General features: G+C 42.7%; 1 protein-coding gene across 1 annotated transcript in view; it reads left to right on the forward strand.

The window, feature by feature from the left end:
- The window catches only part of MDGA2 (MAM domain containing glycosylphosphatidylinositol anchor 2), a 548,385-nt gene that overhangs the window by 227,258 nt on the left and 306,196 nt on the right, over positions 1-14,931 (forward strand). Inside the window, exon 3 of the mRNA XM_042446600.1 lies at positions 13,132-13,306. Within this exon, the coding sequence (XP_042302534.1) occupies positions 13,132-13,306 (175 nt within the window). The remainder of the gene's footprint in view (positions 1-13,131; positions 13,307-14,931) is intronic.

A 14,931-nucleotide genomic window follows, 5' to 3' on the forward strand; every position in this document is an offset into this window, starting at 1 on the left:
GCCAGAAAACAAAAATCGATATCTTTACCACACCGTGATCCTCACATTCCTACTCATGGTTCCCTCTTGTTAAAAAAGGCTTGGCCAAATGGTGTCTGTTGCACAGAAGGTTTACTGACAACCTTTACCCATTAACACAAACTCAAGTGCTCTATTGGGATCGCCATCGTTCATTTCTTTGTTTTATTCCCTTCTTTTTCAAAGATCATGAAGTTTTCAACATGGGATCGGCCTTTAGGTAAACATGCTGCTATCGTATTTCAAGAAATCAATAACCCCTCCGCTCTTTACAAAGCAGTTGCGGGGAAATCAGAGAAGAGCATTTGTGGCGGCTCAGTTAACTGGATTTAATTTGCCGAGGTAAAGAAGGGGCCAGGACTCTGTGTCAAGGCTGCCGCTTGGAGAAGGGGCTCAGCAGCAGCAGCAGCCTAATGGTGCCGTCTCTAAGGACATGAGTTCGAGTTACAAAGCTGTCAGCAGGGTCAGTGCTTGGCTCCTGGCAGAAAGCTCCCTTCATGATCCTCTGCAGCTTCAGTGCTTTTATGAATTCCTTTGGGGACGGAAGGTTTTCAAAGGTTTAAGGGATGCCTTCCTGTAGGGCCAAAAGGCAGAGGAAATCCTCTGGAGTCTTTGCAGTGGATAGGTAAGGAAGCTATTGAGCAGAAGAATAAAACTCGTTCCTGCTGGGCAGGGCTGCAGGAAGATGTCAACAATTATGACCATGCCGATGACAACGATGACGATGATGATGAGGAGGAGGAGGAGGAGGAGGATGATGATGATGATGATTTTATTCATTTTTATCCTGCCTTTCTTCCAATAAGGGGACTCAAGGGAGCTAACAACATTTTAAAACAATGGCTCCCAAACTTTGGTTCTCCAGCTGTTTTGGACTTCATTTCCCAGAATCCCAGGCCGTTGGCCAAGATTGTTGAGCCTTCTGGGAGCTGGAGTCTGAAACACCTGGAAGAGCAGAGTTTGAGAATCACTGTTTTAAAATAATACAGATTTTTAAAAACCCTATAGAACAACTTTGATAAAAGTATAAATATAAAAGTTAATTAAAAGGCAATTAAAGAGTTTTTAAAGCTAAACCATGAAACGTTCAAAATATTAAAATCTACTGAAAGATTTTACATATTATAAAACATGTACAGCACATCATTAAAACTCTGTGATTGTATAAAAGCCCACTCCATGCAGTTTCAAAAAGTCTGGTGGCACACAGGAGACCCAAACACTTCTGGTCCCAAGCATTGCGGGTAAGGGAGACTCAACCTTTATAACTCTAAGGAAAAGTGCACACACTTTCAATGGATGATAGGAGTTACACTTCCCAGGGAGTGCCACAAATTCCCTGTTGATGGTCCTGATCCATCAACTAGCAAAGAAACCAACACTTTTTTGTACTTTGGAAGAATGGAGAATAAAGCAAAGCCTGACTCCTGTTAGTTCCAACTAACATAGACCCATTGCTGAATGGAGAGGCGAGACATAGGTAAATCCAACATTTTCAGTGAATCTGCTCTGTATGGAACTAACTACAGGATTTGGCCTGTTCTGTTTAGTCCTCCTTCCCTGGACTATTCTCTCGCACAGCTCTTCAAGTGAATTATTTAATCATAAAATCAATACTGATTATTCACTATAAAAATGATAAATACAGAGCAATAAAAATCTCTTAAAGTCCTGGGGGAACAAATTACACAGAAAGTGAGATAAACTACTGCCTTTAATCATTTGGTGGGTGTCTAAAAATGTTTGTAGTTAGCACAGCCATTTTTTTTTTTGATGTTAATAATAATGACCCATTTCTTCCATCTGCAATGATGGTTATTCTCAGAATGTCCTTCTCATAAGAAGCCAACAGTAAATTCCTCTTTTCACTGCAAAATCCTTTATTTTGCCTCTCCTAAGTTTCCGTTCCTTCAGTGGAAGACCTCCTGGATTCTGGTGGGAGAGAAACCTCCCTGAATCCACTTTCTGCCTATCTAGGGATGTACATCTTTCACTGTTTCATCCTTTCATGCAAAGATGTATAATTATGGTAGCTTTTTTGCTCTTGCAGAAGGAAAGAAATTCCTCTGCAAAATGCAATGGGATCTTGCAGCATTTTGGAGACTAATCGAGCGAAATAAATTGTAGAATGAGTTTTCGTTAACTTGCTCTATGTCCTCAGATGCATGGAGTGAACTGGTGCATATGACAAGCTAGACTAAGGGACAAAACAGATTGCCCCGAAACGCTGGATTGGGTCCGCTACAGAGCCATGTGCCGCAGCACTACGCAACCACACACTGCAGACCCAATCCAGCCAGCTTCTGCCCAAATAGGAACAGAAACAGTCCGTTTCTATTTGGGGCGGAAAAAGCTGCCCCTTTATTGCTAGACTTAGCCTTTCACCAGCTGTGGAGTGAGTTACATCTAAATGCCAAGCCCTGAAACTGAAAAGATGCTGGCCGGCATGTCATCTGTCTGACTTGGGGGTGTGGCGTAAAGCCGGACTTTTGGGGCCGTCTGTTTTGCCCCTAAGTCTGTGGGAAAACGTATGTTACAACTTCTTTCACTTGGTTAATTTCAAAGGTGCTACTAGATTCCTGTGCATACTGATATTCCAGACTAACACAGCTATATCTTTGAATTCCTCTGCATTTGTTGTTTTCAGCTGCTTTCAAGCTGATCTTGACTCATGGCAACCCTGTGAATGAGACATCTCCAAGCCCTCCCTGAGAAGGGCAACATATCCTACAGCTCAGGCCCATCTGGGTCTCTCCATCTGGCAAGAGGTCTTCCTCTCTTTCCACTTCCCTCCACCTTCCCCAGCATCATTGCCCTTTCCAATGATTCCTGCCTTCTCATGATGTGGCTGAAATATGACAGACTCAATTTAATCTTCTTGGCTTCCTGGGAGAATTCAGGCTTGATCTGTTCAAGGACCGATGTCTTTGTTTTTTTGGCCATCCATGGTTTCCTTGGCACTCTTCTCCAGCACAACATCTCAAATGAAATGGCTTGAATGATTCTAGCCTGCATGGCAGAATGGGGTTGGACTGGATGACCCTTGCCGTCTCTTCCGACTCTATTCTATGATTCTAACTTTAGTGTTCAGCTGTATATCTTTACACTTTAGGATTTTGTCTAATTCTTTCATAGCTGCCCTTCCCATTCCTAACCCTTTTCTGACTTCTTGACTGCAGTCTCTGTTCTGATCAATGTTTGATCCAAGGAATAGAATATCTTTAACTATTTCAGTTTCCTCATCATCTAGGTTGAAATTATGCCAATCTTCTGTAATCATTATTTTTGTTTTCTTTAAGGTTAACATTAGGCCTGCCTTTGCACTTTCTTCTTTGGCTTTCTTTAGTGATTGCTCCAAGTCTCTGATGCTTTCTGCTAGCAGTATGGTGTCATCTGCATATCTTAGATGATTGATATTCCTTCCTCCTGTCTTCTTCTGTTTTGAAGAATGCTCTTCATCTGATATTTTCTGCATATGCATTGAACAGATAAGGTGATAAAATATAGCCTTGCCTGACCCCTTTGCCCCCATATTCAAGCAGCCTATAATGTTGAAGAGGAATTATTGTGTGCCAAAACAACTCTGTGTGTGTGTGTGTGTGTGTTTGCAAAAATAAATGTTTGTGTGCAGAAAAAAATTACTATGCAGGAAACTATGGCTGGAATTCATTAGTGCAGTTGCAGATGCTTAAGGCCAAGTCACAGATCTGTAACTGATTTGAATTCACAAATTCTACACTGAAACAAGTGTGGAAATTGTGAATGCATTCCTCAAACTACTTTGCCAGACAGCTGCTGGATTGGGTGCAGGGAGTTTGCATTCGTGTTTTGTGGCCTTTGAACAGAGACAAAGGCAAAATTCTCCATTTAGACCACTAAAACCAAATGTACAGATATAAGATGGGGTGGGGGGGAGATACTTGGGTTAGCAGCAGTACCTGTGAAAACAACTTTGGATTATTGTTGACCATAAATTGAAGATGATCCACTAGTATGATGCTTCAGCAAAGAAGGCAAATAATATTTTAGCCTCCATTTGCAGAACTGTAATTTCCAAGAGTAGTGAATAGCCCCACCATATTCTGCCCTAGTTAGGCCTCATCCAGAGTCTTGTGTTCAATTCTGGGTGATTTTATGAAGGACATTGTGGTATAGTGGTATGAGCATTGGACTATGACTCTGGAGAGCAAGGTTCAATTCCCTGCTCTGCCATGGAAACCCACTGGATGAACTTGAGTGAGTTCCATAGTTTATCACATGCACCCAGAACCTGCGGATAAATGGGAATTAAATCCGGGAATATCCCACATTTAACCTTTGAATGAAGTGGGGAAAATGTGCTGCTTTTTACATTTAGGATTTTCCCACACTTTAATTAATGGGTTAAATGCTGGATAAATGCTCTCATCCCTCGAAAACCCCATGATAGGTTTGCCTTAGGGTCTCCACAAGTCATAAACAATGTAAAGGAACAGAACAACAAATAAAAAAGTTAGAGCAGGTTCAGAGCAGGGCAACAAATGCGTTACGAGTATGGAGAACAAAATCTATCCTTGTCCTCACTTTTAAACACTTCTGTCATGTCTCTCTACTCTCAATCTTTTTCCCAAAGCTAACCAGCCCATAAAACTGGGAGAGAGGAGTCAAATTATGGACACTATGAAAACTGTGTACACTTGTGATCTTGGAAGAAAAGTAGAATTCTTGAAACTACCACTAAAACGTGAATGGCTGAGATCCTACATTGGAGTTGTTTCCCATGCAGGTTAAACATCGGCTGAAATCCTGTTGGTTAGTCCCAACGAAAGTAGATGCAATGATTCTACTCTGATGGGGACTAACATTGTGCCACCAGAGATGTAAGCCAATGCACATGCACAGCATGCACGATGCATATACAATGTGCATCCATGTACAACGCATGGTCATGCCCATGTACAACAGCCCTACATGTGTAACCTTGCTTCTGCAGCCTTCTGGACTTTTTCATCACACAGCAATGTCCAACCATGTCCATAGGGGAACTTACACAGGTGTAAGTCACTGACACGATTCCAGCCTTTGTACTGAATTCTTCACCCCTACTGAGCCTGATTCTTCACTGTGAAACAAGAATGGGCAGAGCAAATTGCATGAATCAGAGGGGAACATCTGTGGAGGCTAAAGGAGACCACACTGAGTTATCCATCACTGTGAGAGATACGGCCTGGAGTGGGATGTAGGGAATTCTTTGGCACATGTCTGAATCCCAACATCTGACCTGAGGCCAGACACTGAGCACTGAGTCTTCCTTCCATGTCTGGATCATTAGGCAGTGAAGCATCTTTCAGGGATGGCCTGTCTCCTACTTTCCCAAGAGTCTTGGCAAGAAGTTGGCACATACCATATTGCTGAGCATATGATCCAGAACAGGGGATCTAATTTAATTACCCTGGCAGGTTGTGAACACTTTAGGCCATGAGAGAGAATGTGGAATTACAAATGACAGGCGGTAACCGTAGATTTTGAAAATACCAGGCTGTAATGAGAGAGTAGAACATTTTGGCCAATGCTTTCAGTGCACTCCTTGGCCGTTGACTGCATTACTGCTGGTCTTGATGGGTGGGAGAGTGTGGAGAAGACCTGTCTTGGAAGGACTGATGCTTAAAACAGGATAGTTGGGAAGTTTTTCCTCATGTTGAGGTGGAATCTCTTTTCCTATACAGTGTGCCCGTGTCATACGCGGACGCACCATATGCGGCTTTCAGCATACGCTGAAGGTTGCTAGGGAACCTGCAGGAGCGTGTGGGGTGCAAGGGGCGGCGCATCCTATTAAGAATAATGGGGTGTGCATCTGTGGCGCGTGTGTGCCACCGCCGCACCATGCCACCATGCCATGCACGAGCCCCATTATTTTTAGTGGGGCTCAAGCATATGCTTTTTTTTTACGCGGTGGGGATCCAGAACGCAGTTAAAGCGGTGTCAAATTATATTATTTCTGCTGCGTGATTCAGACCAAGGTCTAGTCTTCTTCTGATTTCTTGACTGCAGAAATCCTCTTCAGATCATGGTCTTCATCCTAGTGGCTTGGTATCCCATGGTCCAGCCCAAGGAATGCCTGTGTCTATTTTTACTTACTTACTTTCTATCCCACCTACCTTCACCATCTCTGCTTCCACTTTCTGTAGAATTTCTCTTTGGGGGTTTGGTCCCTTCCCTTGTCATTGTTATGGACTGCAAGACTTGCTTTCAAGAAGCTGTTTAACATTCACAATTTTTGTTTTAATCTTTAAACAACCAGAGTTGTTTCAACTGTAATGGCGGTTGAAGAGGCAGAACGTTTCCCAGCCATTAGCATATAAAATAAGGTAGGATTATGGAGCCCCATGCCATCTTGCATATTCATCACCCCAGTGTGCGCTCCTCAAAGGAAGAGAGCCGTGCCTACTCTGCCAGGCTCTGTGGGTGGTGGGTGCCTTCCTGCTGAGCCATCTAGGGCAACAACAATAATAATAATAAAAGCAAAAATTAAATGAAAATAAAGCTAACCACCCCCACCCCTCCTGCAACTACTTAGGAATGGGTCTCCAATGAATCCTGCAATTTGTTGCAGTGAAAAAGAACACCAGGTTGTCTTCTCTTTCCCTGTTTTCCCCCCTTCTCTGCTCATTGATAAGCTTTACAAGAATTAGTAAGTGATCCCTTGCCTTTCAAGCAAAATATGCTAAAACAGGAGAATTGAGCTTTTTGCAATGGAATGCAATCTCGGGAACCTGCTGTTTCAGATTAAGGAACCGACACCTAGGGACATAAATCTCTGTACATTTCATTCTTATGGGCAAGGACAAATAATTTTACCATTTTCCCCTCACTGCAAGAACACACGCAGTTTGAAATGGATTCAGATTGTAAGAGAACCCATATAAAGATCTGAAGGAACATCTTGACTGTAAGAGCTGTTTGTTCATGGACTATACACAGAAGGTGGTGGGGTCTCCTTCTTTGGAGGTTTTAAAGCAGAGGATGGATGGCCATCTGTTGGGAGGGCTTCAAAGGTGTCTTCCTGCATGGCAGAAGGGGACTGGGGTGGATGGCCCTGGGGTCTTTTCCAACTCTGGGAATCTATGATTCTGTGAGATAAAGAGGTAAGAAGTGCATGACTGAAAGATCTGGAAGCCATGTCCTTTGAGAAGTGGCTTAGAGAGCTGAGTATGTTTATCCTGGAGAAGATAAGGTTAACAGGTGATATGACAGCCCTGTTTAAATATTTAAATATTTGAAGGGATGCCATATTGAGGCTGGAGCAAGCTTGTCTTTTGTTGCTCCAGTGACAAGGACCCGGAGCAATGTATTCAAACTACAGGAAAACAGATTCTTCCTCAACATTGGGAACACCTCCCTAATGGTAAGAGCTGTTTGACAGTGAAACATGCTGCCTTGGAAGGTGGTGGAGTCTACTTCTTTGCAGGTTTCAAGCAGAGTCCATCTGTCAGGAGGGCTTTGTATTCCTGTGTGTCTGGAGCGTGTCCAGAGGAGGACAACCAAGATAGTGAAGGATCTAGAAACCATGCCTTATGAGGAAAGACCTGGGGAGTTGGGTATATTTAGCCTGGACAAGAGAAAGGGAAGAGGTGACATGAAAGCCATGTTGAAATATTGGAAGGGAGGCCATATGGAGGATGAAGCAAGCTTCATTTCTGCTGCTTCAAAGACTAGGACCTGGATTCAAGCTATAGGAAAAGAAATTCAACCTTAGGAAGAACGTGCCTATGGGAAGAGCTGATTGACAGTGGAAGCATAAGAGGGGGGTTGAGTCTCCTTCTTTAGAGATTTTAAAACAGAAGTTAGATGTTTGATCCATCCCATGGAGGGCTTGGGTTGTGTCTTCCTGCATGGCAGAAGAGGGGTTGGACTGAACAGCCCTGGTGGTCACTCCCAACCCTAAGCTTTGTCTGTACTGGCTGGGATATTTTGGAGGTAACCTGGAGTATCCTGACTCTACAGCTGCTTCAAGCTCCTTCTGTAACATCAGCCTCCATTTCTGCACTGCTGAACACCCATTTCCTCCTAGTGCATCCACAAGTGCTGCAGGTCGCTCATTTCTGACAACAGAATGAAATACCCAGCGATGATCACAATCATGGGCATCTCATTCTGACCTCACCTGTGGTCCACAGTGGTGGCAGATGCACTGCGCAACCCGGTGGGACACCCAAGCAGATAGCTGCCACAGTGCAGAAACAGAGGGCTCCAGTTCTTCCTGGAAGGTCTGGAGCAACTGGTCAGTTTTTAAAACCCATTTTGAGATTGTTCAACTCCAGTTCTGCCATGGAACATGCTGCACATTGTCTGGGCTGCATGCACCATCCAAACAGGATGATGCCAGAATTGCCAGGAATGTGGCCATGAAGACAAGGCCCAAGATTTTATGAGGCAACACTTATGTATATCCCTTTGATTCAATAGACCTTCACTATTTAGAAGTACTAATAAGATTAAGACCACAGTCTTTGAACTTGAACCCAGTCTGTAAGAGTTCAATAGGTAATTACCTCAGCTTTGGTCAGGTCTCACCTGGAATAATCCTGTGTCCAGTTCGGGAAGCCACAATTCAAAAAGGATATTGAGAAGCTGGAGTATGTCCAAAGGAGGATGAGTAAAATGATAAAGGGTCTGGAAACTCAAGTCCTATGAGGAGAGAGTTAAGGATTTGGATACGTTTAGCCTGGAGAAGAGAAGGTTACGAGATGACATGATAACCCTGTTTAAGTATTTGAAAGGGAGTCATATTGAGGATGGACCAAGCTTTTTTTCTTCTGCTTCAAAGACTAGGACCCGAAGCAACAGATATAAACTACAGGAGAAGAGATTCCACCTCAATATTTGGAAGAACTTCCTGATAGTAAGAGCCATTTGTCAGTGGAAGATGCTGCTTCCTCAGAGGATGATGAAGTCTCCTTCATTGGAAGTTTTCAAACAGAGACTGGAAGGCCATCTGTCCCAGGGAGGGCTTGGGATGTATTGGATTGGATGGTCCCTAGGGTCTCTTCCAACTCTGTGGTTTTATGAGACTGATAGCTAATCCATTATTGCAACAAGGGAATTCTATGTCCCTAGTTCCCTCTATTGCAAGATCTTGATACACTCTGCATCAATTTCCAGGCGGGGAAGGGAATTGGGGGTTACATGGTTGGTGCCACATCTGCCAAAACATGAGAACCACTATGACACCTGAACAGGTTCAAGGTACTCCCTTGTATGGGAGGATAGAATGGCCCTCACCCTGCTTTCCTTTCTTCAGTGGGCAAAGAGCTTTTTTTCTTTACGTAGGCCTTCAATGTGTGAGCCTGGGAACCTCCTACTGAGATAAATGCTTTATTTATTCCTTTAAACTTTTGGCAATAATCACTGTTTTCATCCCAAATGTTTGTGTGATGACAGTCCGGTTGGGAGGACTATTGGAACAGAAATTGTGCAATACATGAAATAGTGGCAGGATGAGAATATTTGCAAACTGCGACATTCTCAATGGAAAACATTTATGGGTATTTCTGCTCAGCCACCATTTTGAAGTGGTTTGAGTGATGGACTAGGACTCTGGGAGACCAGGGTTCAAATCTTCCGTCAGCCGTGGAAAGCCACTGGGTGATCTTGGCCAAGTCAGCCTCAGAGAAAAGTAAGGATAAGCCTCCTTTTAAAGAATTTGGCCAAGAAAACCATAGGAAACGATTGCCATAGACAGAGTTCTGAGAAAATACTGTTTATTGCACATGCACAAAACAAATCCATAGAATCACAGAATGATATATAGCCATCCCTTCCAATTTGTGGGGGATCTGTTCCAGACCCCTTTGTGAATTGGAAAAACTGCAGATATTGGAGCCCCATTGTTTTTAATGGCTGCACACTCCTGCATGAGGCCCATGGGCCTGCCATGGGCACACACGGCATTTTGTCCCTCCTGGCTTCCTGTCCGTGGAAATTCAAAACCGCAAACGGGAAGTCAGCAAATCTGGAGGGACGACTGTAGTTGGGAGGGTCAACAATGGGCATCTATTCTGTTTGAAGACACCCAGAGAAGGAGAGCCCACCTCCCCAAGTGGTCTATTCCAGAGCCAAACAATTTTAGCAGGTGAAAAGTTCTTCCTCAAGTGTAGCTGGCGCTGCAGTTTCTTTTCTTGCAATTTGAATCCACTGATTTGTGTGCTAGTTTCTGGAACTGCAGAAAACAAGCTTCTGCATAATATCACTTCAAATATTTAAAGACAACTATATCATCACCTCTAGTCCAAGCTAAACATGCCTCCCACTCTCAGCCATTTCTTATAAGGTAGCTTCCAGACCTTTGATCAACTTGGGGCTCATCTGCACTGCAGAAATAATGCAGTCTGCCACGCTTTAACTGCCATGCCTCAATCCTATGGAATTCTGGGATTTGTTGTTTGTTGTGGCACCTCGACAAACTACAAATCCTATAAATTCCATGAACTGAACCATGACAGGTAAACAGATGAGCCCCAAGTGCTGATGAGTCCCAAGATAATCAAAGGTCACTCTCTCCTTGACATCTTCCTACTTGTCATTACCTGATTAAACTCGGATGCCTGAAATCTGACATCGGCTATGGTCTGTGTGAAATGTGCACTGGCTTAGAATTCATTTTATATTTATGTATTTGTTACACTTACATCCTGCCTTTCTCCCAAAATGGGAGAGACCAAACCCATCGCACTAGTTGATCCAGGGAGAACCAGCAGGGATGGAGGGTGAAGAATCACATCTCCATGCACCTGCCTATCCGATAAGAGAATGCATTTTGAGTTCGCCACAGCATAAAGAGTGGAGGTGCCCCATTCATTTCTTCCAGCTGAAAATCTGATTTAAAAAGAAATGAAATGCCTTATGAACAGCTTCATCGTTCTTTGCCTCCTTCCTAATCTCCAGACCCTAGTGATTATTCCGTGCTCTGTTTTCCAGCTAAACATTCAAAAGAAGATGCATTTTTCTAATATGAAATTGTGTGTGTGTGTGTGTGTGTGTGTTTGCGTGTGTGTAAATGGAGGGAGGGAAGACAATCAATTTGACATCCTATCAAGCGTTTATCCTGCAGCACAGTCCTTCTTGTACAGATGATTTGAAGCTGCTAGTGGCAAATAGTTTAAAAATAGGAAAATGCTGACAGTCTGTGATGGGAGGGAAATATCTGTGCTAAGGTTGGCCGTCTCACATGTACATCGAATTCTCTTGACAGAATGCATCTGCTGTGGGTTTGGAGGCTGTGAGAGCCCAACATCTGAGCTTATACTAAGGAGGAGGGAAGATGAGCCCCCCCACTTCACCCAACATGCTTTATGAGATCTCCCAGGGATGCAAGACACTTCTCTGGGTGGGCATTTTTGAGACAGTGGGTGAGATCCATGCACCAAGGAAGTGAAGTATGGCTCAGACCCTTATCTCAATCTGCATGTCCAAACTTTATTAATCCATTACTACATTGCAAAAAAGCAATGAAACACTGTTAGGGAATTGTAAAGATGCACATCTGAGCATTGGCAGGAGTGTTCCAATTCACATGGGACACTTTAGATGGCCAGATGTGCATCACTGAATTCTCCTATGTGCATTGATGCCTGTATCAGTCACTCCACTATTGTTCACCAAATTCCCAAAGTGTTGTAATGTCACAGCAGCCTCAAGCAAATGTGGATGCTGCAAAACTACTCAGTTCAATTTCATTCATATAGACATAATTTCCAAGCAGATTGCCTGCTGCTAACTTGATGCCCATTGAGTTGCACAATGCCACCTTATTCATGAACTGCAACACCAAATGCACACATTGATGATCTACCTACAAACTGTATGGTGCACATCTAAGTGCAAGCCAAAGAAAGTCACATCTGTGCATGGAGCACATCTATGTCAAATGACACCTCATGCACAACTCCACTTCTGCAACCTTGAACTAAACATGGCCCTTCTCTTTGTCATCAGGTTGGCAGGATTGGACAGAGTGGGCCGGGTTGGAGAAGCATCCGGCTGTGTCCCTGTCACCAGACATCAGCACTGAGTCCATTGGGGTCATCAGGAGATCTCAGCAGATGATGTAACCATTTCACATCTGGCTACAGGGAGATGGCCAGATGCTTCTCGGATACTGTCTGCTCCCCACAAGGAATGTAAAACTGAGGAGCATGTAACAAAGGAGGTGAAGGTTGAGGCAAAAGAAAACTATGCCAAAGAACTTATAGAAGTCCAGCAGGCATCACTATTTTTGCTTATCCTAATGGCTGTGTGGATGAGGAGGGAGCAATGGTAAATGGTTGCTGTGAGATATATAGGGGAGGCGACCAGGTGCAGGTGGGGCTAAGAAGACCCACACATATCAAAATAGACATAAAGGAAAAGAAAAAAGGCCACGACTATAGCAATTATTATAGCCTTAACATGATAACTTTGCCTGATTTTAACCCAGAAAAGCTGACAAACATACTCAAATATCTTATGCAAATCCTTCAAAGCCTGATTCCTCTCATTGCTCCTTTGAGGGGAAATGCCAAAGAGCCACTGCCACCATTTTCCTACCTAGACATTCAATAAATAACTATTATTATTATTATTATTATTATTAATTTTACCCTGCTTCTCTCCCAAAATTGGGAGTCAATGCATCTTGCAGTCTAAAAACACAGTTCAATTAAAAACTAACAAAATTGTCAGTTAAAATGGAATTAAACTATTTTAATTAAAAATGTATATTGAAAAGTCAGAAGCAGCATCATGGAGGAGAGAGTGAAGGGGGTTGATGCTTTCTTTAGTCTATCCCAAAAAGGGATAGACTTCTTGCCTTTCATCATTCTACTCAGAGAAGGGGATGGTCCCTTTTTGGTAAGAGCTACCACTCTTACATTGAAAGAGTTGATCCATGGAGAAATTGACCCAGGTTTTTAAGGTAATTTTTGACTAAAATTTTGAGACTTATATATGTGTATATACAGTATGTGTTGACTCACGATACAGTGGCTGAAGTGAGGGCATTGCTCTAGTTGGTATTGACCCATATGAATTCAGTCGAAAGTCACAAAGGAAACAATCTGTTGAAACTAGTAACTTTCTTTTTTCTTGCTTCCTCAGATCAGATGGACCAAAACTGCAGGAAGTGCCTCTGACCGGTTTCAAGACTCGAGTGTCTTCAATGAAACGCTGCGGATTACAAATATCCAGCGACATCAAGGTGGGCGCTACTATTGCAAGGCGGAGAATGGCCTGGGTTCTCCAGCAATCAAGTCGATACGAGTCGACGTCTATTGTAAGTAACCAAGTCCAGAAGCCAACGAGTGAGTTGGCTCTTGATTTCTTTGCAGAACTAGACCATGGGAATGTCATAGTTGGCAGTTTGGAGGAAGGACCTTAAGGGTTTTTGGAAAGGCAGCTCCCAGCCAAGCAAGTAGTCAATCCATCAGACAGGTGGCTTTCCTCCATTGACCCCTCACAAAGTATATTTGAAACTATTCTACAAAATGGTTAAAAACATTCTTCTTGAGTGACAAATATTATTTATGGTGCAGAAGTTCCTGGTTTCTGCAGAGAAAATGCAGTTCTCTGTGCAATAGCATATTTTCATTGATGTTTTGCTGTTGTCGTGATGCAATTTTTAGATAACTTGATGTTTCTATATGTTTTAGATATGATTGCCATTGTATGGAAATTTTCTGCTTGTAATCCCGCTTTGATCCATTGGGAGAAGTGGGAAAATACAAATAAATTTATTATTATTATTATTATTATTATTATTATTATTAGTATTAGTATTATTATTATTATTATATGTGAACTTTGTACAGAATAAGTCCCAAATTGTGAATAATCTTTTTTAAAAATGTACAAGACTTTCTTGCAGTGGAAAGAAAACTGCTAAAGTTACTCATTGCTTCCTTTGAAAAGAAAATTAGCAAAGAATAGCATCACCTGTGTAAAGTTGGAAGGAAAGTTCTCCTTTGTTAACTTAAAGTTATTAAGGTACAGGTTACCTGTTAATTATTCACCTTTGAGTGAAGGACATTGCAGCATAAGCTTTAACAGACTTGAGTCTACTTCCTCAGATGCGGAGAAGTAAACCAAGGATGTATCCACACTGCAGAAATAATGTAGTTTGACACCACTTTAACTGTGATGGCTGAATGCTATGGAATCCTGGGATTTATAGTTCTGTGAGATATTTAGCCTTCTCTGTCAGAAAGCTCTGGTGCCACAACAAACTACAACTCCCAGTATTCTGTCAGATAGAGTCATGGCATTTAAAGCGGTGTAAAACTGATTTATTTCTGCAGTGTAGATACAAACCAAAGCTACAAAAGCTCCTGCTACCAACTTCTTTCTCTCCATTAGTCTCAATGGTGCTATAAGATCCCTATGTTCATGAATATTCCCAACTAATCTGGTGATGTCTCTTAGGGATTGTTTGCATTGGCAAAATAGAGTGGTTTCACCCTGTTTCGAGCCTCAGCTATTTAGATGATTCACGAGGCTGAAATGGGGAGTAGCTGGGATGAAGCCATGCTCTGGAGTTAAAAAATGGGAGCAAAAAAAAAAAAATAGCCCCTTTACTCCGCTCTAATGAAGAAAGTGTGCATTATGACACCAGCATATAAACAGCATGACATGAATGTGGGAATGTGGGAAGGCCCAGGTGGCTTATTGAAGGAGTCTGGAGCATGCACCTCGGGACCAATGAGACACAGCCACCGGTGCCATTGCTTGCCATACTTTGTTTTCATTTGTTGAGCATACAGGTGGATGAATGGCCAGCTGCACCATTGATTCATCGCACCATTGATTCATCACACATCCCATGAGGTGAAATTATGACAAACACGGCAGGTCGCCAATAATGCAATGGATGTAATTAATATGTACACGAACTAGACAGTCTGA

The sequence above is a fragment of the Sceloporus undulatus genome, chromosome 1 (genome assembly GCF_019175285.1).
Source record: "Sceloporus undulatus isolate JIND9_A2432 ecotype Alabama chromosome 1, SceUnd_v1.1, whole genome shotgun sequence".
In the NCBI taxonomy this organism is placed as follows: domain Eukaryota; kingdom Metazoa; phylum Chordata; class Lepidosauria; order Squamata; family Phrynosomatidae; genus Sceloporus; species Sceloporus undulatus.